Source organism: Pelecanus crispus, chromosome 3, assembly GCF_030463565.1.
Source record: "Pelecanus crispus isolate bPelCri1 chromosome 3, bPelCri1.pri, whole genome shotgun sequence".
NCBI classification, from domain to species: Eukaryota; Metazoa; Chordata; class Aves; order Pelecaniformes; family Pelecanidae; genus Pelecanus; species Pelecanus crispus.
This window is the reverse complement of record NC_134645.1, coordinates 90,478,566-90,502,578: the sequence shown is the minus strand read 5'-3', so window position 1 is coordinate 90,502,578 and position 24,013 is coordinate 90,478,566. Positions and strand designations below refer to the sequence as shown.

At 38.2% G+C, this 24,013-nt stretch overlaps 1 protein-coding gene across 4 annotated transcripts in view; it reads right to left on the bottom strand.

Annotated features, from left to right (window-relative positions):
* Window positions 1-24,013, bottom strand: part of MDN1 (midasin AAA ATPase 1) — a 109,904-nt gene that overhangs the window by 18,401 nt on the left and 67,490 nt on the right. For all 4 annotated transcript variants that reach the window (XM_075706638.1, XM_075706639.1, XM_075706640.1 and 1 more), the window contains 26 exons: window positions 23,730-23,961; window positions 21,842-21,968; window positions 20,811-20,981; window positions 20,450-20,664; window positions 19,972-20,353; window positions 19,657-19,766; window positions 17,834-18,530; window positions 16,685-16,846; window positions 15,575-15,848; window positions 14,317-14,552; window positions 13,558-13,653; window positions 13,208-13,302; window positions 12,438-12,562; window positions 11,146-11,292; window positions 10,762-10,871; window positions 10,242-10,315; window positions 9,857-10,052; window positions 8,190-8,349; window positions 7,872-8,018; window positions 5,811-5,937; window positions 4,794-4,899; window positions 3,580-3,695; window positions 1,838-2,317; window positions 1,060-1,286; window positions 558-704; window positions 157-329 (listed from right to left, as the gene is read on the bottom strand). In XM_075706638.1, the coding sequence (XP_075562753.1) occupies window positions 157-329; window positions 558-704; window positions 1,060-1,286; window positions 1,838-2,317; window positions 3,580-3,695; window positions 4,794-4,899; window positions 5,811-5,937; window positions 7,872-8,018; window positions 8,190-8,349; window positions 9,857-10,052; window positions 10,242-10,315; window positions 10,762-10,871; window positions 11,146-11,292; window positions 12,438-12,562; window positions 13,208-13,302; window positions 13,558-13,653; window positions 14,317-14,552; window positions 15,575-15,848; window positions 16,685-16,846; window positions 17,834-18,530; window positions 19,657-19,766; window positions 19,972-20,353; window positions 20,450-20,664; window positions 20,811-20,981; window positions 21,842-21,968; window positions 23,730-23,961 (5,132 nt within the window). The remainder of the gene's footprint in view (window positions 1-156; window positions 330-557; window positions 705-1,059; window positions 1,287-1,837; window positions 2,318-3,579; window positions 3,696-4,793; window positions 4,900-5,810; window positions 5,938-7,871; window positions 8,019-8,189; window positions 8,350-9,856; window positions 10,053-10,241; window positions 10,316-10,761; window positions 10,872-11,145; window positions 11,293-12,437; window positions 12,563-13,207; window positions 13,303-13,557; window positions 13,654-14,316; window positions 14,553-15,574; window positions 15,849-16,684; window positions 16,847-17,833; window positions 18,531-19,656; window positions 19,767-19,971; window positions 20,354-20,449; window positions 20,665-20,810; window positions 20,982-21,841; window positions 21,969-23,729; window positions 23,962-24,013) is intronic.

Genomic DNA, 24,013 nt, shown 5'->3' with positions numbered 1-24,013 from the left:
TACAGAAAAGTACCTACATTTGGTCATAATTTCTCACATGCTTCTAGTTCTAAGGTGTTGGACAATAAGAAGCAATGCACATTTAACCACCAAAGTTCACAATTCCAAATCTTTTGAGACCCTTGAGCCAAAAACTCTTGAGAAGAACAATTTTACCGTATGTTTATCTGAAGTGTAATCTTCCCCATAAGATTTCAGGTTCTCCAGTAGTTCTGAAACTGCTAAAATTGCTTTCTGCACATGCAAAGAATCCAAATCAGCCAAGAGATCTTCATCCAAAAGCTTCGTTATATGTCCTGCTTTAATCACGTCAAATGACGCTGCATCCTCTTTGTTTGAAATACATAAAAAATACAGAAATCAAGTTAGATATTCTAAAAAGGTTATAGCAAGCAATCTAGAAATTTCCATCCTATGTGTTTAAACAGACAACTTCTACTAAAACAGCAATTTGCTTGTTTATTGGTACCTCCGCTAGACACACAGTTTAAGGAATTTTTTTAGGTTTGCATAGTTTAAACTCTCCTCCTCCCCCTTAAGTAAATTAACAAACTTACCATTTTCCTCTGGAGATTCTTCTTCCTCTTTTCCATCTTCCTGTTTTCTCTCTACCAAACACTGGATAGCATACAGAACAACACGGATAACAGTTTCCACTTTTGCTGAGAAGTGCTCCACAAACTCTTCATCTGACCGTTGATTTCCTTTTGAACCAGAACACAGGCAGTTTTATATAGAAACACATTAAATTACAGGTTACTATGTTTCCCCTATGCAAGCACCATGATAAGCACTATGCAATTTTTCCTACATAGTTCTACTAAAATATCCTTGCTAATTCTGACCTACAACTATGGTGTAAGATCTGTCATCACCAGTGACTAAGGGGGAAAAATATTACTGCACAAATTAAGTCTGGACTAAATTTTGCAAGTTTGAATCTCATCAAGTGTTTCTGGATATCCCAATAACATGGAGCCATCTTCTGCAATAACCAAACTAATGAATTCTTACATCTTTATATAAATTACAAAAGGGGCAGAGAAGAATTGTCCTTACCACTGCAATTTGACATGGAAGCAAGAAGCTGTGTTCTCCAGGCTGTGAAATCTGCAGATGTGTTATTAACTACTTCTTGTATATACTTTAGGCTCTTGATGAGGGCCATCTGATTTGCAGCTTGCCTGTCTTCCCCATTTGGAAGAAACAGGGACTCTATGCCTTGTAACTGAGCTGAGACTTCAAGCAAACAACTCATAGCTGATGTGCAAACTTCAAAATCTCTCCTGCAACAAAAAACACCTTAATACTGAAAGAAGAACAAACAGTTCAATTTAAGATTAAACCTCTTCTTGGGGCACAGATGAGGGGGAGGCAGCTGATCTCCATCTTGAACTTATTTAATAAAATGTTTGACAAGTAGATGTGCCACTTATACTCACACTGTTTCAAGCGGACAGAAAATGAAAGGATTATTATTAAATAGGCCACAGATTTCTTTTAAAATAAAAATTTCTTCATTAAATTGACATTTGAAATTCACCTCATTAACTATGGAGCTACGGGGATGAAATCCCAGGAGACCAAAGACAAACTGAGAAACTGAGATGGACCAAATTTTTTTTCTGACTTGTCAGGGGAGTGGGAGAAGACACATACATTTGTTTAAAAAGCCAGGCACCGCATGTTGCAAGAAAAATGAATGGAAACAAGCTTCAAGAGCACCTGAACACATTTTTCAAGATATGCATAGGCAAACATTTTCAAGATGACTTCACACATCTTATATAAACATAAAACATACAGAGATTCAATTTCATGCACATGTAGAACTCACCAGGAATAAAACAAGGTCTCACATGACTGTTGTCTTACTTTGTCCACTTCTGCTTTCATTGTCTTCACATTTGCCAGCATCACAGTCAATTGTGTAGCTAGCTGCAGCCATAACTGATCCTTATTTCGCATCCTGCATCCAGGAGGCAGTTGCTCAATTGTTACTGGAGACAAGTATTTTAGCTCTGAGGGAATTAGGTCAGGTATTCCCGTAAAAACATTTCCCATTTCAGGTCCTGAACCCTGAAAAGTGTTTGTTTTGACATCTGTCCTTTCACTGTCACTGTGCTTTGTTAACTCTTCTTTTGGGCAGCATTGTATAAACCAAGACAGCTCCTCGAGAACCATCATGCACTGCATGGAAAGCTGCTGCAGTCTGTCAGTCCAGTGTTGAATACCGTCTTGAGGAGGAAATGCTACATTATATTCTCTGTCAGCAGTCAACCTAGAATCCATCTCTTGTATACAACTCAGGAGGTTCCTAGTTAAGAAGAAGTAGTTACAATCATTGAGTTTTATGTTATACTTCCCATTTAAAAGCTCAGCCTTCAGACTAAATTAATAAAAGATCGAGATAATACAGACTCAGTGGAAATCAAACTTTTTCTGGAAAAACTACAGTGACAGTCTTTTTTTTTTTTAAAGTTTTGTTTAATTATTTAATTTTTTTCTCTCCATTGCATATGTTTGAGTTGTCCTGAAAACAGGGCTTTGTAAGATTTCTCAGAACCTATACCATCTTTTCAAACAATCCTTAAACTCCTGGCCTGATACTCAAATATTGTTCATTTTCCTCCATTATAAAAGCAGGTTAGATTCTAACACACCTTCATTCTCTGAAGCGCTGTGTAACAGTCAGCTCATAACAAATGATTAACCTGATTTGCAGTGAAAGTCACAGCAATGCAGGTAAGTGTCTTGGAAGTTTTAATATTCCTGCAACTCAGAAGTTGAGGAGTTGCTGTTTTGGGCTTTTGTTTGTTTTGTTGGGTTTTTTTTGTTTGTTTTTCCAAGTTTCCTAGGGTTAATACAAATTTTGCACCAGTAATCTCCAGTCTAGATTTCCTTCCCTGTACAAAGGAAATAGCTCCTGACCTAACTTCAAAAAGTTTTATGGATTACATTAGTGATGAGCACAAATATGCAGAACAGTAGAGTTTGCAGTGAAACTGATGAGTCAAGCAACAGAGTGAAAAATCACAAGTAAGAAAGATTTCCTATACACTTTTCTTTTTGCAGTTTTGATACAAGAGCTAGTATCTCCCACCTTTCTAGAATTTTTCTTTGTAAGCGGTTGAGGTTTTTTCATTTTGGCTCAAAGTGCCATCCAGATCATTTATTTGCTCCAGATCAAACCAACAACTCGAACATGGCCAAAATTAACTTAGGCCAATACCAAATGAGAGAGAGATTTAACAATCTATAGGTTTAATGGTTTAACTGTGTAATTAACTACAGTTATTATTTTATGGTCTTCATGTATGCCTAACTTGTTTTCCCAAATTATTTTTATTCCAAAATATTGGCTGTGCTGACGGGATAAACAACATCTAACATCCTTGTTTTGCCCCCCCCCCGTGCCCCCAGAATCTTTTCTATCTAGGCTTAATTGAGAGGATGAGAGAAATGGGGAAGTAGGGGGAAGAATTTTATTTTCTTCTACCATATTTTCCATCTTTCTGAACTGAACTGCTTACTGTCTAACTCCTTGCCAACATTTAAATGTTGGAAAATGCAAAATACCTCAGTAAGATCCATTGTTCTGTCAATGCAGTAAGAGATTGTCTCTGTCTGACAAGCATCTGCATGAGGTGTGCAGTGAACCCTTTGCATCGTTCAACGCTACCTAGTCCAATATCCTAAAGAAAACAGATACAGAAAAAGTGGGAGGGAACAGTTAGATGTATAAGCAGACAACAACATTCTCTGTGCCTCCATTTCACTGAGCAGGCTGAAAGGTTATGGTTTAATTGAACAAGTCTTAAAATGCAGACAAAAATTATAGTTATTACAGTTTCCGCATATTAATTTTTCTGCATCTTCCATATATCCTGCATACAAATTTGATTTTCAAGTAGCTTCTGCAACCACAGTCATATTAAATTGCACTCCACTGCAGCAATCCTTATCAGGAATTTAGTTCCAAATAGTAAAGCTACCTTACATAAATGATAACTAAAATCTAAAATTAAAGCCTAAAATTTTATATTCATGACCACTGCTAAAACCACTTCCAAAATTCATTTTACCAGATTTACCAAAAATTACTTTCACTCCTTTCATTAAAAGGGATCCCATTTTAAAGCTTAGAATAAATGTTCACAACAGAGCAAAACTGATCACAGCTAGGTTCCATTATTTATGGCTATTATTAGCTGTGACATTTGACAAGATCATGTTGTAAAACAAAGGGTGAAGCATAGTGAGAAGAGCAGCATCTGGAAGAGATCCCTTTTTCCTGGAATACTGGAGAAGCGGTACTGATTTGGCAGAGCCCATTTGTTCCTCCTACTGATTTTAGACCAATTTTTAAGCAAAGAAATATAATGGCACTTTTTGTGTTAGACACAGGATCCAGTTACGCCCAATTATAAATCTCAGCTGATATTTTTCACGAGCACCAACTAATCCTGGTTTTGTTTTCCTAAAAAGTTTTGATTCAGCATTTCGGGAGTTTCCTTCATGCACAAAAAGTAGCAATTTGGGATCTGTTGGGATGAAAGATACTGTACATCGAACAGATCATTAACTTAGTTCACTAAACTGATACTGTTCATTCATAAAACAACAGTTTTTAAAATGCTGCATTTAAATGATTGGTCCCAAAATACCACATTTCATATCATATTACAGAACATAGTATTGTCTCACATCACCTTTTTACTACTACAAAATTTCAGTCTAAGCTGGTAAAGTAAACAGGAGTAGCATTTCTATTTTTAGTTTGGTGTTTTTACCTTGGCAGGTGCTAACAATGCTGTCTGAAGTCTAGAGTGGCGTGCCAGCGACCGATAGAAGTACTTCTGGCATCCATCCCAGGCAGAAGAAATCTCTGTCAGCAACCTGACAGAGCACAAAAAAAGTCTGATATTAGAAAGGTGTACAATTTCAGTACTTCAGCACACTGGAACCACCAGGTCAGCTCTTCAACCTAACAGATTTGCTTACAAGTCGTTATTTTGCAAATGCATTGGACTTGTAATTCTTCATTTTCTCCACAAGTATTCTAGTCTTAAGAAAACATTTAATTTAAAACAAAAACCTCTAAGGAAACCCTAAGCAATAGCAGCAAAATATGTTTGAATATCATTTAACACCTAAATAGTGATTTTTTTTTTTTCCCTTCCCCCCATGCAGCTAAATCCAGCTTGATAGGGAAGCCTTTATTTGGGCCTTGATGAATGATATTATAAACTAGACCCTTACTTCTAAGGAGAACAATAACCAGCATGTCTCAATGACAAAAATCACTTGCTGCCAGAAAAACAACAGAGAAGCATCTGAAAGAACATCTTTCCTCTAGGTAATTTTTTCCAGAAATGCCCACTTTGAAGTCTGTATTTGAACCCATTATTCAATGAAGGCAAAACAATTAAGTAATCCCTGTAAATTACAACTCATCTTTAATAAAATCATTCGCTGTCTACATTCTAATATGATGCTAGCAAAGTATCCCAGGCAAAGCTGGACTGTGGAGGGATAATTGAAATCTAATTCACAGAAACAATGAAACTGATGGTAGAGCTGTCAAAAGTGCAAATTAAAGAAAACCAAAACCCTTGCTCAGTTGTACATGCCAGTAGAGTACGTACAGGATTTTCAAACTGAGAAGTAATAGGAGGAAGGGAAGGGAATATGTAAAATCCTAAATTAATTACAGTCCAGAAATTCCAGTCTAAATCCACATGCAACAAATTCTATATATTACAGCTGCAATTCATACAATCTAAAGGTTGGAAATACTGTGTACATACGTGGCATCCAGTTCATGTGTACAATTTACTACACCTAATGCAGTACGCAAGTCCAGTGGACGTAAGTAGAGTATTTCACGATAGTCTTTTGAACGGGACCAAGACAGACCTTTCCGGTATGACAAACCTGGAATGACATTTGAACACACATCCTTTTATGCCTGCTTTCTTTTATATGAAAAATGTCACTCATACAGTTGGTATTAAGATATAAAATCTTCTGATGTAGTTTTTTTCCTGATGCTGATTTTGACAAGTCTTTGAACATGCTGCAAGTTTGGTAATGTAAGAACACATTGTCGTTTAGCTATCTACAGCTGAACATAGCTGAAGAACACAGCTGAAATAAGACAAGCGTAGACCTGTGTTTATAAAGGGGGTTGGTGGTGGAGGCCAAGAGAAAAAATAAAAAGCCTTGAACCTGTAAGGCAGGCTACAGCCTGAGAAAGTTACAGCCATGTACTTTTAAAACTTAGTCTTAAGACAGTTACTTTAGCTATTTTTAAAACTGCATTAAACAAGTTCATTTCTCTCAAGCCAATTAAAACACTTTCAAAGTATCCTGAAGGTAAGCAGAGCCTGTAAGAAATACTCATTAACTATTTAGGTTATATTGCCATTTTTCCAAACAAAATGGAGAACAAGTCTTAAGCACAAACACTTTTCACGGCTCCTGGTCCTTTAAGAAAGCTGAGTTAGGGATAATCACCTCATTTGTAAGACATGAAAAGGCTGATGAATGAGGAAGGTAAAGGTGTCACCTGAAATCAAAGACAGAGCCCAGTAAAGAATTCAAATCCCACGTGTTAATTAAATCATTACAGTATGTCACTCCTCCAGCACGAACTTCACAGGGCAGCAATGGCAGATACTCCTTTGGCACCAGTGGGTGCCAAAAATGCCAAACACCAGAAATGTGTATGTGCTGGAAACCACCCACTGAAGATTCACCTGTGTTTGCAGTCATCTAAATACAAAAAGACCTTAATCTTCTCGGAACTATTTACTCAGTACACACATCAACTCATTTAGGTAGCATAAACTACAAATACTCAAAACTACAGCTGAAGCCTCCTCCGGCCTCCCTAGAAAGCATTTAGGATGTTTTTGTTTTCATTTACTTTCCAAATGTTGTGACACTTTGAGTTAGTTTGTTATCAAAATCATGCCCACTTGGAACCCTTAAGTTGATGTTTCCAAGCTTCCTTCTGCAACCATGAGGAACAGAAGTCTTTTTTGAGAGAGAGAGGGAGGGAGGGAGGTTGGTTCTTAGGATCACTGCAGGCCAGAAGCTATGGCTTCCAAGAGAAGCACCAAAACACTAAACTCTCTTCAAAAAAGAAGAAAAAAATTGGCAAAGTTACAGTAATTTTTACTTCTGCCTACAACTTAGCAAAATGCTGTCAGACAGCTGTTTATTTAACAAGACTGCTTATGTCTGCTGCTTTCTAAACTGCTCAGTGACTAAGAACAGTTGATGAATAATTTAATGTAACACCAAAGGAAAGGCAAGAATTAATAGTTTGGGTAGGTCCTTTACCTTAAAACTAGCCAGGGGAGCAATGGAGACTGGGCTGCTGAACAGGGTGCCTGCAACCATCAATATTCCATCAACAGACCATTCAGTCTCCATGGCTCAACCACACCTCTGTCAGTCTGATCTCTGCCAGTCTGTCAATCAAGAGATGGGCTCTCATTCTAATGGGCTAACTTAATTTCAGTCCTGGATCAGAGAATGGATACAAGATAATGAGCTTCCCTCTTGTTTCTAAAAGCTGGGCAGTGACTTCTGACTGGAGATAAAGTAGATATCTGCTTCAAAAAAGCTACTGTTGTACATCTAATGGAATGTAAGAAGAATAGAAGGTATTTGAAAGGGCTAACGCACCAGGCCTCATAGTCAACAGATGAAGAGAAAGAGACTTAAATGCTTCTACGTATTAGTAGGTCAATGACTTCAAGAACATAGTATTATGGTGGGTTTAGATGTACTGGCAAAAATAGTAAAATGCTTAAGAACTTTGTACTTTTAAACCAAGCACACTTTTAGTCAAAGCTCACCTGTTTTAGCAAGGCTTTTAAAAAGATCTGACAAAGCCCGTTGCTTTTGCATCTGAATATGCTTTGCCTCTGATTTCTGCTTCTCCTTATCTGCTGTCTGATCAAATGTTAAATTTTGCAGTTCAACTACAGAAACAATGATATCACCTGTATAGAAGACAGCAGGGAAAGATAAGAGATGTGAAAACTTAACGTACACAAAGCAGCCATAGGAACATAGTCTGGGAAAGGAACTATATATATCTACACTTTTTCCTGATTTGTTCCATTTATGTTACATAGGTCAATTATGGTGTGGAAATCACAAGAATACTTAACCTGTGAACTGGTCAAGATTTTCCACCAGCCTTAAGAATGAACTATTTTCTGTAACTGTTGTACACATTTTCTTCATTTTTTTAGTAAGCTTAGGCAGACGATACTGAAGAGATTCTGTATGAAATGTAATACCATTCTGACATTCTTCTGGGAGTGCCCTCTGAGGAAAAAAAAAAAAAAAAAAAAAAAAAAACAAACCCGAAACAGTCCAATTACACACACATACTTAAAGCTGTCTTATTTGACCATTAAGAGTAAATCACTGCAAAAACAAGGGCTAAATTCTGCATTCATCTGAAACCCCCAAACATGCCCACATGATCCTTTGAACAAAATCACAACGTATGCATGTCAGGCATACATTAGTTTTGAAAACAGCCAAAAAAATGGAAGATTCTATGATCCTACTCTCTTAGGTGTTTGTCATGACCTCTTTCATAGAGGTTATCACTGCTTCAGGTCAGCTTCCTCAGCCTTCCAAGCTCAAAGGCGCATTAACCTAAATCACTAATGCCCTCAGGGCATGAGATAAGAACACCATCACTTACTTTCCACTAGACACAAATTTAACTGCACTGCTAAAGAATGACAAAAAAACTACGCAAATAGAAATTATTTAATAACAGAAGCAATCCCCCAGCATGCCCAAAGCTAATCGCTAGGGTTTATTCAATTTAAGTTTGCATGCATCTTGTTTAAGGAATGAAGACAACATGAAACTACAACAAGTGAAACCAACAACCCCGTTAACCATCAGTAACAGGCTTGCAAACAAACCAACCAACCACCAACCAACAAACCAAACCCACAACCAAACACATCAGATTTGCATCAGATTTATGCCTCCTCACTCTACCTTCCTGACTGTCACAGGACAAGAGCAGGATCAGCCACCCTCCTGGTCTGAAGAAACTGAACAAAGCCTTGGAAGCTGAGAGTAAATGAGCATTTCCCACTCACCCCCAAATTCTGATGAGTTATGATTGTCTCCTTCCATCCTATTAATAAAAACTAATGGATGTGAATAGGAATCTATTTCAGGAAGAAAATTTGTTGACTTCCTCTCTGAGCTGGACAACTTAGGGACACACTAAACTGTGGCACTGTGGAGTAGGATTTCCCACATATCAGCTAGTCCAAGGCAAATGTTCACAGCACACAAGCTGTCCAGCCAACAGCAAACATACGACAATGCAGTGCATTCCCCTATCAGGATTCAAGCTCAAAGTAATTTTGTATTTAATCAGAGCTTATATATGCACAAATCCTACAGCTACACGATCATTTGTCTGGGTCCTTGTTTAGAAAAAAAACGGTAATAATAATTTCAACTCACAGTCCATATTACTGCACTAGTAGGGAAGTTAACAAATTGCTGCAGACAATATGCAAGCAACTTGGAGATGAAATGCTTAACTGCTATCATCTCTATATTAGAGCACAGATAACATGCCAAATCAATACAGAACATGCTTGTCTTTCCATGCTGCATTCCCACCCATCTGCAGTGTTTCGAAACAGTGAAGACAAGTAAGACCAAAAAGTTGATGATATATTCAACAGATTTAACACTTACATAAGATTTTTCTGCATAAATCAGTGAAAAGCAACATATAGATGAGAATAGAGAAAATATCCTTCCCACACAGAATAAAGAATACAGTCACCTTGGCAACATCTGTTTGAGCAGACAGAATTTTTCTTAATGCGTTGTTTAGCCTCTGAACTTTGGTCTCTTTGTTCTCAGATTCTTCCTGCTTTTGCAAGCAGTCCAACTGCTCTTCCTTACCAATTTCCACCAAGGCAGGCCGACATGGCTCATCCAGAACAACTTCAAACTTTTTCATGAATTTAAAGAGGGTCCTAATTACCAAAGGAAAGCAAAAATGTTACTGAGTTGTATAATCCTGGAAATCTCTCAGCTGCTGGAAATAAATGTTTCCACTGTGTTATGAGCAGAAGAAACATTCTTGCATTCAAATTTAACATCACAGAGAAATCATCTAGAAGAAAGGTTCCAAATATGGAGCTTAATTCCAAGCTCTGAATTACCTGCGTATTTTTTCAACTGATTGTTTTATAGCCCAGAAGCTGACGTCATTCCACTTTGAAATTTTCACAAATTCCTATTAGGAAAACAAATTATCAATGGGATTACTTATATAAATGCAATGAAGTATTTGCATATAAAAGATGATCTTTAAAGCTGATCAGCTATGATGATCTGGCGGTCTTAAAATGCAAGACATTTTAGTAAGTGAGCAAATTATCGCATAGGCATCTTATTCTATTAATATATGTGTTTATGCTAAAACTGCTGCATAGTCAAATGTTTTGAAATCCAAAGGGGCTTCACTACTGGCTAGAAACTGCCTTGGCTAAATGGGACTAAGCAAACATTGAAGACTTCAACCAATCCCCCACCTCAAAAATAAATTCTTGCCACAGAAAACGTGAAGTATAGTAGGGATTTCAGTGGCAAACAGAGCTGTTGTATACAAACTCAAATAATATCTGATCCACTGTTCCTTTGATTTGATCAGTATATTGTCTGAGCAAAGTTTCCTTTTACCTTAAGTTCCTTTTCTATAGGTTGCCGAAGTTCAGCGATTCTGGCCTCAACACACTCTGAAAACTGCTTATAGTAATTGTATAGGTTCCACAGGATGCTGCACAGAACGTCTAAGGGACAGACAATAACAAGCTTCTTTTAAAACAGGATATTCTTCAGTATCAAGGAGAAACAAATACCATTTTTTTTTTTTGTAATCATTAAGCTTAGCAAAACCAGAAGATGGGATAAACTGACCAACAGTATTGTTCATGAAAATGGGGAAAACAGCAGCATAGGCTTGTGTTGTATTTATGAGCTTAGTGATCTGTTTGGAAAGTCTTGAATACCTGATGGTCAGGTTGTTGTAAAGAAGACTCAACACATGTAGTGCTAACAACTTACCCTTTTCTGCTACTTGAGGCATCAGCAAGACATGGCAGTGGAACACCAGTAGTGCTTGAAGTCGCACATGAAACTCTCCCAGTGTGGCTCCTTCAATGAAAGCTTGTAGTGTGCTGACCAGCGTTTTCAGATCCATTTGCTCAGTTTCTGAACGTCACACCAGAAATTTAGAAGGAAAGGGGGAGAAAACAAACAAACAAAAAAACTCTACAGGAAAATCATTGTCTTTTCTTTGTAAACTTCCAACTAAATATCAGGTCACTATTAGGGAAGGTTCAAAACAAAACAGGAAAGGGGCGTGGAGGGGAAGAATTTAATTTAATAATAAGTAAAACCAACAAACTCAACACTAGAAGAAAGGAGATGGGAACAAGAGAGGCAGCAGTAAGATAGCAAGTGAGGAGGCCAGCTACATGTCCAGTTTCAGAGTGCATCAAGTATTTAAAGAATAGCTATTCTCTATGAATGAATGGCTTTTTCGGTTCTGATGAGCCATACTCCAAATTAGCCACTGCCAGTTCCTTAACTCCTCAAAATCATGAAGACAGAAATAGATCTTACAAGAATTTGGTAGAGAAAACAGTGTCTTCAGGGTATTACCTGTGGAAGAAGATATGCTGTCCACTTGGAGATGTAAAATAACCCCAGGATCTGGAGCTCGTCAAGTGAGTGCATTAGTCATGAGATTGAAAGAACCCTGCCTCATGCCAGAGGATGCTACTTTCATCTTTACAATTTCATTAAATTTTGGGGAGGCAAGGGACTGATAGCTATATTCTGTCCCCTATTTTACGTAATGTGAACACCTGCAGACAGATTTGCTAAGAACAGTATGTACCAAAACACACTTACTGTAAGAATTCTTTATGCTTTATACAGAATGTTAAAAGCAGTTCAGCTGGGATACAAATTATGCTTTGTGCAGTTAAAAAAATGAGATGCCTTCTCCAGCTGCAGATGGAGGCCTCCTACCCTCCAAATCTGCTTGAAATGTTTATATGTGCATGACATACAGTTACCACAGTTCTACTTTCTTTTAGATGCTTTTTACAGACATCTTTTTTCTTTACACCACCTACAACGTTGGCCCTATGAGAGACACAGAAATAAATACCAAGCAAAGTTCACTCTATATGGAACACCCTATACAGTCACAGAATTTATTGCAGGGCAAAGGGGACAAGAACTACACCTGAAAGTGCACTGTCAGACCCTGGCATTTAGGACCTTAATTACCCATCCTTAGTAATTGCTGGAACTGCATCACACATTCATATAAGGGCAGCACTTACCTTCTGTGTTTGCCTCTGTCTGTTCTTGAACATACTTCTCAATCATCTGATAGATTGAGAACCAGTGCTTTGTGGATTTCTCTACATGCTGCTTCATAATGTTGTCCAAACTTACTGACCAGCAACTGGTAACAATAAGGAAGGGGAGAGAAGACAAAAATAAAGCAAAAATATTGTGGGTAGTTTGGGCTCCAAAGCAACGCAAACTTTATTCTCTGTTTCTATTACACTAAAGGAAAATTTTACAGGATGGAATAATCTGCCCATATGCTTAGTATACACAATCAGCTCTTGAGGATCACTGCTTTGCCGCTATTATTAAATATGAGAGAAGAAATGCAGGAACTAGGGATGGTAAAACAAAACCAGTCAGAGCCAGGTTCAGAAGTTTCTTTTCCCAAAACTTGATGTAGACTTGTGGAATTCCTGATCATGGCATACTGTGGATATAAGAATTTTACATGGTCTTAACAAGAGACTGAACTGTAATTTTAAGGAAAATTTAATGGGGGTTATTAAACAGATGAAAACATTGCAGGCTCAGTAAACCCTAAGAAGAAAGCAGTAGAACACTGGGAAAATACTAGGATGAAGTACTGTAGCCAGCACACTGCTCCTTTAGGGTTTTTTTCCCCACACTGTTACTAGGACAGACACACATACAGAAGCATGTTCCATGATTAAGGCAATTCTGCATTGGAATGTGTCTCCATACAGAGATGGAAGCTTACGGTATCTAAGAAAAAGCAGTAGGGAAGGACAGTTCTTACTTCAACTCCAATCTACGCCACTGAATAATCAGTTGTGTGACCAAATCAAGATGTTTTCGCAAGGACAAAGCTCGACTAGCATTCTCCTCCCAGTCCTGGGGAGAAAAAAAGAAAAAAGAAAGAAAAAAAAAAAAGAAATCCCCTTTATACAAAGCCAGAAATTAGTCTTCGCATGGCAAGCCTCATTCAGTACTCTGGATTATGTTCCTACTGTTAAAACTTACAGCATGAAGCAAGTTCACTTCCCCAAATCCCAGCAAGCAGACAGTTTTCAGTTGTTTTTATCATGGTACCAATACAAATAAGGAAACGTAAAAGAAAATAAAAGTTTCCCTTTGCTCTTTTTTTACCTGTGCCTTTGCAAGAAGAATTTCCAAGCCATTCAGGAACTTCGAGAGAGGACAAGAGAGTGGGAAACTCCGTATTCTGTCCATCACAACCAACAGCTGCAGAAAAAAACCCAAGCATTCAACCTATAGTAACTGATCTTCAACAAAAGCAGTCATGAAGTTTAACTTATTTGTATTAGCATAACCCTCCTCTGCGAGAGATGATTTTTTTTTTTTTTTTAAATTTTAAACTGCTTCCTTTTATTTAGTATAAGCTCACTAGTAGTTCAGTGAAGGCCAGCACACTTGGGGAGAGGAGCACAAATGACCTAATGCAAAGAGTTCCAATCAATTCTGAGTTTCTGTGTTAGTCTAAGAAACATAACCTGAGGGCCACACAGGCGCCCTGTAAGTGGGACCAAAGATATCCATTTTAAAGCGCTATGAAAGAAAGCATTTTGGGAAAAAACCATGAGCCCGAACAGCAAAAGACCTCAAGAATCTTTGAGGCATGGCAGGTTGAAGATTACTTAAAGCTGTAAGATCAGACAGAGTAGGCAGTGAATACAACTTAACATTTCGCAACTAAAATAGAACAGCTAATACCACCTAATACTTCTTAAGAAACAGGTATGACTTCAAAACATCTGCATAAGTAATACAGACGTCTAGGCAAGTGTATGCGTGCACATGTCTATGCATAACTATACACATATTTACCCACAAATGCAATTCTGAAATGCTCCAGTTTTCCCTAAACATTTGTTGAGGTGACTTTACCTGCACAAGTACTGGATGCTCCGGCCATTCCTGCAGTAACCCATTCACTTCTTTAGCAAAATTATCAAGGACAGGTTGGCACTGTCGGACTTGCTGAATATTAGGATGTTGGTAAAAGTCATATGGGCCATCTTGCTGCAGCACAAGATCTGAAGTTAATTCCTCAAAAAAAGTATTGTGAAGAAGAGTGCTAACTAGAAGTTGGCTTCCCAGAAGACTATCATTCATTTCGGCACCTGGGAAGCAAAAAAAGTAAGATATCACACATGCTATTAATTCTTTTTTCAGTTGAAGAGAAAGTTTTTTTTCTTGTATCCCAAGCCTTAGTATGTTATTATTACAAGGATATAAGAATATGCCATACATAAGCAATGAGATGAGAGTAGGGAAGAAAAGAGACATATTTAAAGTTTACATCATCTATTTTATCAAGTTTTCGTATAAAAGTAAAATCAGCATCCTAAAGGTGGGCTGTGATCCTGTCAGAACACCACAGTTCCTCTGTGTATAAATGTACATGAGGGAGATATTTTCTACAAAATTAGTAACAAGGCTCTGTGAAAAAATAATCTGACACAAAAAAACCCAAAATCAGATATATTACCCCTCAGGTATGAACACAAAAATAAGTTACTGTAGAAACAGCAGCCCTATTGCATTATCTGCTTCTTCTTAAGTGCACACATATACATTTATTAGATCAGAACTGAAGTATAGATCTGCTTTGAGAGGTGATGACCCTGAGGTCTCACACATTGTTATAATGATTTACACATCAAGCATGCTAAAATTCAGGGTAAAAAAAAAAAAAAAAACCCACAAAAAACCAAAAAAAACCCCAAAACCCCAACACTTTTTTCTTTTTAAATTATTAAAGCTCCATTTAAACAAATTCTTTTATGAACTTAATTGCAAATTTTAATTCTGGGAAATTTCTGCAAGTGCATTGTCTTCCACAGGATTACGCACATGCAAGTTATCAAAATTTCACTTACTAGAGTAGATTCAGTTTATTCTTAAACTGTGTTGGTCTTGTATATTAACAAAAGGAATAAAAAAAAAATCCGTAAAAGAATTAAACATAAAAGTATTTCACCAAGACAATTCTGAACATGGGTCAAATTCTTTGGAAAAAGAAAATTGGTATATATGCACTTTCCCCACAACAGGTCTGCTTCTTGACCTGCAATACGATTAATTTGAAATAAATCATTACAAAGCTAAACCTGAATATCTGAAATATTGCTAGCAATCTTACCAATCAAAGGATAGAATTGTGACACCAGGCATGCACCAGTCTGATAGCAGGAAATAAATGTACTGAAATAATGTTTGGCCTGATGAGAAGGCAGACTCTGTTGATACCACAAGGATCGAGCAAAGTTTAAGCACAACTGTTGATGAACCATCATTACTGTTTGCATAGAGCTCTTGGACAAAAGGGCTCTATCAACTTCCAGTTGGTCTTCCAATGGATCTTCAGTTTCCATTTTTTCTTCTAGGCTTGCCTGAGCTGTGATATCTTCAAAGTCCTGCAAATTACATGATAATCAAAGGTGAATTATAATTTCTTCCTTTAACACCTCCCCTCCCTACCACCTTTTTGCACTTTTTGGCATTGTGACAATGTGCTAATGACTTGGAGCTGGCACTATATAGATACACTGCCTACCTCACAGCTCAGATGTCAGTCTGAAACAGAACACAGGTGAATAGAGCAATTAAGGGGCATAACTACAGCAGGCAAGAGCACCGTACAGTGAGTCCTGAGCTGCTGCCAACTGAACCTCTTCCAGAAAAAGCAGCAGCAGTCTCATCTGCTGATAAACCACCTCAATGCTGTTTGGTCACTTGAAGATCTGAACTATTGCATCCCAACACCACACTGACACATGTAATTGTCTCGTGGATTTCTGTACTGCACAACATTGCTCGCTGAAGACACACTTCCAAAATCATTCAGTAATGCAGGCCAGTTACATTTGAAAAAATCTCACAGCTTTATTTAATCAAGGAGATTAGCCTTCTTCAGAGGTAATTAAACCTCAGCAGACCTTACTCGCTAAACGAATCAAACTCCAGAATTTTACAACAAATAACTAATGGTATTGTCATTCAGTAACCTGGGATTATTCAAGCTGAACCACTGTACAGTTCAAGTCCAGAAGTTAATTCCAAAAGCCTTCTACAAGCAGAAGGGAAAATAAACTAAAAGCACAGTACTTAATACCTTTCTATCAAAATCTACCACACATTTTTCTTCTGGCTGAAGGAAAAACCTGCTTCATTCCTCATCTCATTTTACTTACAGCATGCATTTTCAGGAGCTACTTCAGACATAATTTTTGTGTTTCGTTACAGTTGCTACCTTTTCGTGAAGGGGAAATCTCCTCCTAAATTCTTCTTCTTCCTCTTCTTCCTCACTCCGTCCTTTTCCATGACTTTTACTTCTGTATCTGTACAGACTGCGTTCCATTGCCTCCCGCTCTTGGGCACGGCGTTCCTGTTCATCCCATTCATTTATAATTGCCTATGGAAACACAAAGCAGCATGCTTTTGCACAAGTTAATGTTTAAAATCACCTCATATTTCATCAAAGTGGCAGCATCTATCTTGTTTGGCTCTCTCCTCTTCTACTGTCTGTAACAGTATAAATCAAAGCCACATAATTTGAAGGAAGATTTGTAAATTGCCCTCTCAAACCAATGAGGAAAAAGCACAGAAAACAGTATGCAATGGAGTGCTTGGCCAAGTTCTAGTCTCCTTTCTTAACAATTTTATAAAGAAACTCTCTACAGAGTTTGGTCTGGGGCTTTTTTTGTGTAGTTTTGGGTTTTGTTGGTTTTTTAAATAAATAAAATCTTTAGTAACCATTACAGGCTATGATTTTATGCTTTGATATATCTCAACAAGTTAATCCAATATTTTAGATTATGTTAGAATTATCTTTTATCAATTCAATGGAAAAAAAGAAGAAAAGTTTAAGAACATCATACTGACAATTATCAAGCTAGAATCACAGAATGGCTTGGGAAGGGACCTCCAAAGATCATCTAGTTCAACCTCCCTGCCATGGGCAGGGACATCTTCCACTAGACCAGGTTGCTCAAAGCCCCATCCAACCTGGCCTTCAACACTTCCAGGGATGAAGCATCCACAACTTCTCCGGGCAACGTGGTCCAGCGTCTTGCCACCATCATCATAAAAAAAAATTCTTCTTTATATCCAGTCTAAATCTACCCCCTTTCAGTTTAAAACTGTTGCACCTTGTCCTATCACTACAAGCCTTGGTAAAAAGTCTCTTTCTGTCCTTATAAGCTGCCTTTATATACTGAAAAGCTACAACAAGGCCTCCATGGAGCCTTCTCTTCTCCAGGCTGAACAACCCTAACTCTGTCAGCCTTTCTTCACAGGAGCTGTGTTCCAGCCCTCTGATAATTTTTGCGGCCCTCCTCTCGACACGCTTTGACAGATCCATGTCTGTCTTGTACTGGGGACACTGGCATTCAGATGTTACCTGACACAGATGTCTGAAAAGCTGCAGAGATTTCCAGTCCATCTCTCCTCTAGATAGCACATGGCATCGAAGATGCAACAAAGCATTCACTAGGAGCTGTTCCAGAGTTGGGCAAGGCTGCTCTATGCCCTCAGATTCTCCTTCAGAGTGCTTCAGTGAAAACTTTTTAAGTCCATGAAGGACCTCAACTGAATTCACTGAGCATAAAATTTCTGCACGAGCAAAGTAAGTGGGGAAGGCATGGCTAATAGAAGGAAATGTCAACAAAGAAGTGAGGAGGTTGGTCAGATCAGCTGGTCGCACAAAACTTTTGAGCGCTGTATAAACTTCAGAAGCCACTAGTCGCATGCCATGTTGCAACTGTAAGATGGCGGCTTGCAGTGGAATGATGGCATCGGGGAATACAGCGTAGTCCTCTGCCAGGTGTTTTCTAAACTGGTGGTGTGATTGTTGCCAAGATGCTTCTTCATTTAAGAGGGTTTGTATAGCCTGGAGTGATTTAGGTCTTTCTCCACGGAGGAACTGCAGAAGGCGGGCTAAAAGATCTTGGACTGAAGAAACCCGCGCTATGCTGTTGATGTACTGGTGAGCCTCCTGGTATAAGCAATCATAGGTTGGAGCTGGAGGCCTGAAGGCCTTTTTTCTGGAAATACTGCTTATTTGCTCCTTCAACCTTTGCATTCTTTCATGCAACAGTCTGTTAAGAAACAACATTGAGCAGTTTAGACATATAAACGTTCCATACAAACATATTTTTTTTATATAACAGAACATTTAGATATATAAAAAGATTCATCAGAAATATTCTGCTGTGTCAAACAGCAAATAATGAAAAAAACCCAAGAAGTGACACCTGTATAGCATGCATATGTACTTCTTTTTAGCCCCCACACTTCAACAAACTTCAATTACTTCTTTGCTTGCTACCTGACACCTCTGTGTGCATTAAGGAAAAAGCAGTATTACTGGAAGCAATTAGTAAGACTCAGACATTCAGAACTTGCTTCAATGACTGTTGTTCTCTTTAAGCAATAGCATAGAACTATCAGATTCTCCGTGTGTATAATAATGAAATTGTAAAATTCCATTAATAGTGGAAAACCATGAATAAAACCCAGTTTTTATCTCCATGTACAAGGAACACTTGGAAACCTGCACAAAAGAGAAATCTCTGTTCACTTAAAATTTCCTCAAGTTGCTCAGATTAAAAAAAAACCCAACAACAAAACAATGGCTACAAATTTTGAACGTCAACAGTGTACTCTATATGGTAAGATAATTAATTCGTCCACAGCACCCTAGGCAAAGGCTGTTGCTAAAATACACATCTGGAGATTTCTACCAAGTACAAATCAGTCCAAGAACTCTGCAAAATAGCACTGGCATCTATCAAGGCCTTGAAGAGTTACAGTGATAGATACACATTCTATCTCATTTCAATTTGTTGATAACATTGTCACACTGTAATGAAACTACCATAATTTAGATGTGTGGCTTCATTTTCACTTCTGGGCATAGCTTCAGTTTTGTCAAGATATGAAGGTCACTGCTTTAATTGTTGTATTTACAGCAGTACAAAGTGTGTACAGACAATTCCTCAGTCACTGCAAGTAAACAGAACAGCTTCTGTATTTTCCCTTTACCACCTTAACATGCAAATTGATACTTTCAAATCAGCAACCCTTATCTCTACAGAAGAATACAAAAATTGTAAAGCTGTGGAGAAAAGCTTTGGAGCCTAAGCATCCAAAGATTAAATTTCCCATCTAAGAGAGAAGATTTAAGTTTCTAAAAAGATAAGAGTTAAATGCCTGAGGTGTTACCTGAGATGGGGATGAATATAGTTGCTGACTGCTTCATCTTCAATACTTTTTCCTGTATGCAGCTGGGATGAGAAATCATTTGTTTTCCATTCACACTCCAGCTGGTATAACTAAAAAGGAAAGAATAAACCATTCTCTGAGGCTCTGATTTTGGCAACCAAGTAGGTACATCATCTTCTTGGACATTAAAAGATGTTCTAACTGTATAGTTTAAAAATCGTGACCAAAGATTTGCCCAAGAACACCCAAGCCAAACTCCTTTGTGTTGATTTTTATACATTACAGAGGTAAAAGCCAGCTCAGCTCCACACTCACCTCTTCTTTTGTGTACTTGAGTTTGTATTCTCTTTTGACAGCCGGATCGAACCTGGTCTGCGGAAGCCACACCTGGATCTGCACCAAACCAATATTCACCCAGAGGCTTCCTCGCCAAGCTGTCTCTGGTAACTCCTTAAGCCCTTCCCCAGAGAACTGCTGCAAGCAAGTGAGCAGGAGAAATAGGAATTCTTTAGGAAGTAACTCCTGATCAGTGATGCTTCTAAGTATCTTGAGAAGGTACTCGTATGCAACAGGATCCTTGAGGTAGAGCTTCTCACAGCACTCCAAAAATTCTTCTTGAAGATCCACTGGAACCAGATCTACCAGGGCAGAGAGTTGTCTACCTAGCATTATTCCCTGCAGTCTAGCATCTGTGTATCTGGAGGCAAAGGAATGAAAAAAGTTTACACATTGTAAGCACACTTCTGTAACATGCTCAACTGAAATACCATATGTGGAAGACAGGTCCCAATACCTAAAATCTGCTATTGAAGAGACAGCCAGGTTGGTCCACAGTGCTGTGCTGACTTCATGAAGCTGCTGTGCTCTCTCCATCCATTCTCCCAGTGTCACGTGGGATGATGACAGAACAGGAAGCCCACTCACATCCCACTGGTTTGTCTTGCTGCTGCTAGTTAGAATTTCAAAGAAGCACTTTGAGAAAACGGCTCGGGTCAAAATACCTGGGCCCTAAATTAAGAGATTAAGAGTTAGATTGTTCAGATGCAACTTGCACTGACTATGCTAGAACTTACAGTATTGCTTTAGAAAGCTGTTGGGTTATTTAATAAAAGAGTATTCAGCCTAGTTATTTGCTTAGGTCAGAAGAGACAAACCTTCATAGAACAGTTCATATGGGATTTAGAAAAGTTCTTTTCCTCTGTTGCAGGTAGCGGCCTCCAAGTCAACCAGTAGTCTGGGTCAGTGGTGAAAGTGCTGCTCCAAAAGGATGCTAACGCAGCATTAACTAGTTGAGATGACAGGGCAGACATTTCTTCAGGGGATATCTAAGGAGAGAGAAAAACCTAGAGCTGAGAATAATTTACAGGGAGCAAGAGAATCAAGCACACACTCACAGAAAAAGGAGAGGGGGGAAAAAAGAAGAAACAAGAGTATGACACTTTTTCAGTAGGGGTAGTACAAGATATGCCTCAAGATCCTTTTCAAATTCACATATCCTTTGCTTGCATCTCTTCTCAACAAAAAGAGTATGCTTTCTGAGGTCTGCACTGCCTCCTTCTGTCTGTGGTATATACAATGTGTTTACAGAGCAAGTTTTCGGAATACAGCCTCTAACCTATGACTTTGCAAACTTTTGTTACGATACATGAGGTTGCATAAGCGTGAAACAGATAAAGCTATCCAATATGCTGCTCTGAAGCATTTAAAGTGAACTTGCTGGTTTACTGAGCTTTGTGGGAACACAACCACCACTGTATCCAATCAGAATTTCTCTGACACATTAAATGCTCTACAGAAAATGCATCAAATAACTGTCTCAGTCTATTTGATTTGCAACACAGAACTAAAAAAAAATTAGAGGCACAGGAACAGAGGCAAGTATTTTTCAGCATAAAATTACTTTGAATACATAGATACAACCAGGCTGGCACCTGCCATTCAACCAGTTTCCTGTTTTCCATTAGGTCACAGATGGATGAATGGAACAATAGCACCAAACTAGACCACATAGAACTAAGTTATTTAAGATTTTGTTGTGTTTTATTTGTTTTAATATTGTGTTTTAATTTTGCTTTTTGGAGGCTCACCGTTAATAACCTTTCTTATCAAAAGAAGGAACCATTATTGTCAGGCATGGGTAGAAAAGCCTCACGTCAAAAATCTTATAGTGAAAACATGTTCTTACTTCATTAAGGTGTAACAAGTGCCACAGTCCAGATAGCTGGTGAGATGCAGCTGGTGTCAACTTCAGGGAGAAAGCTATAAGCTGAACTAGATCTGAACATATGCTCAGTTCTTGACTGCAGTTCTCCCTGTAGCAGGTAAAAGAAATACAACCTAAGTAATGCTTAAGCAGGGCACATGAAATAAATAATTTGGATAGTAAAACTAATCGAGCATGGCAGGCGAAGTCACAGTAACGAAGACTCCCTGAAAGGTTAAAATGACAGCATTTTAAACATTGGAGAAGAACAAGCACTCAAATAATACTCAAAACACTTGCATCCTTCAAAGTTGGCAAAATCTTAAATACAACACAAGGGGGAAGAAGTAGAATCTTCTGTAGCTATAAGCTACATGTCCAGCAAAACATACAAAACATTTGGAGACAAACTGTCTTCCAGCTTTATAGTTCTTGGGAAAAATCAGAACTTTGCTGAATTCAAGAGTGAATCAGTGATTCTAGGAGTCTCATTGCACAAAAAATTACTTTCACTGAAATCCATAAATGAAGAGCTCTCTTTTAAGGAATGGTAAAACAATCAAAAAAATAAATGCATTTGGTCCCTTAAAACAACACTGTCGTGGTTTAGAACCAGCCAGCAACTAAGCACCACGCAGCCGCTCGCCCACTCCCCCTACCCCGATGGGATGGGGGAGAGAATTGGAGGAGTAAGAGTGAGAAACACTCCTGGGTTGAGATAAGAACAGTTTAATAATTGAAATAAAGTAAAATGGTAATAATAATAATAATAACAATACAATAATGATGATAATAATAATAATAATAATAATAATATAAAGCAAGTGATGCACAATGCAATTGCTCACCACCCGCCGACCGACACCCAGACAGTTCCTGAGCAGCGATTGCTGCTCCCTGGCCAACCCCTCCCAGTTTATATACTGAGCATGACATCATATGGTATGGAATAGCCCTTTGGCCAGTTTGCATCAACTATTCTGGCTGTGCCCCCTCCCAGTTTCTTGTGCACCTGGCAGAGCATGGGAAGCTGAAAAAGTCCTTGACTAGCATGAGCAGTACTCAAAACAACTAAAAACATCCGTGTGTTATCAACATTCTTCTCCTACTAAATCCAAAACACAGCACTATGCCTGCTACTAGGAAGAAAATTAACTCTATTCCAGCCGAAACCAGGACAAACACTAACATTTCTTGAATTAAAAATGTTCATTTAAACTGCAAGTATATGCGTGTAGTTCACACAACAGGAAGCAAGCACGCTAGTGTACTTGCTCCATCACCAGGTCTAACTCAGTATTTCTGCAGTAGCCCCCAGCAACATGGCGATAAACATCTTCATGTTAATTCCTAATATGAAGGATGCTTCTACTTCATTAAAAGGCAAATACTACGTATTTCCAAAAGGAAAATACTATGTACCATTTACTACATAAAAGGTTTTATTTTTCCTCCACCTATAAATCATTCTACCATTAATAAAGCAACTTCTGGAGTCTTATGGGTTTACTCCAAGGGGCTTGGACATCAGCATTCCTGTATTTCCATCAGTAAAGTAAGTTAGAAAAGAAGAAAACCACTTCCTCAATACGACACTAAACCACTCCCTTTGCTGATACTTTTTATAGCTGCCCAAGTGCAATTCTGCATGCAGACAAGGAGTGCATATGCATTTATATAGATAAATCTATAAAAGCATGTGTATACCACTAGATATATATGCAAATACACACACCCATACATATATATATATATGCACACACCCATAGATTTACATACAAATGTAAAGTACTGCAGTTACAGCTTCTAGCTAAGGATTCTGAATCTCATTAAAGGAATATAGGATTTCTTTCTCCAACCTTCTTCTTACCTTCTTGCACAAGCCTTGGCCACATAATCTGCTGTCAGTTTGTACTGCCAGAGTATGCCTATGTATTCCATTGCAGGCCACAGCTGAACCCGACTGCAGAGCTGGTTTAACAAGGCAGGGTCTAACTGGTTGGAGATGGTATCTTCAGTAAACCTTTCTTCTGAATGACTACATATAACTCCTTCTGCTCTCAGTTGTGAATGTACAGCTTTCAAAAAAATCTTTAGTTGACCTGTTTGACAGAGCGTAAGAGGCACATAAACTTATGTATGATATTTCTTTCC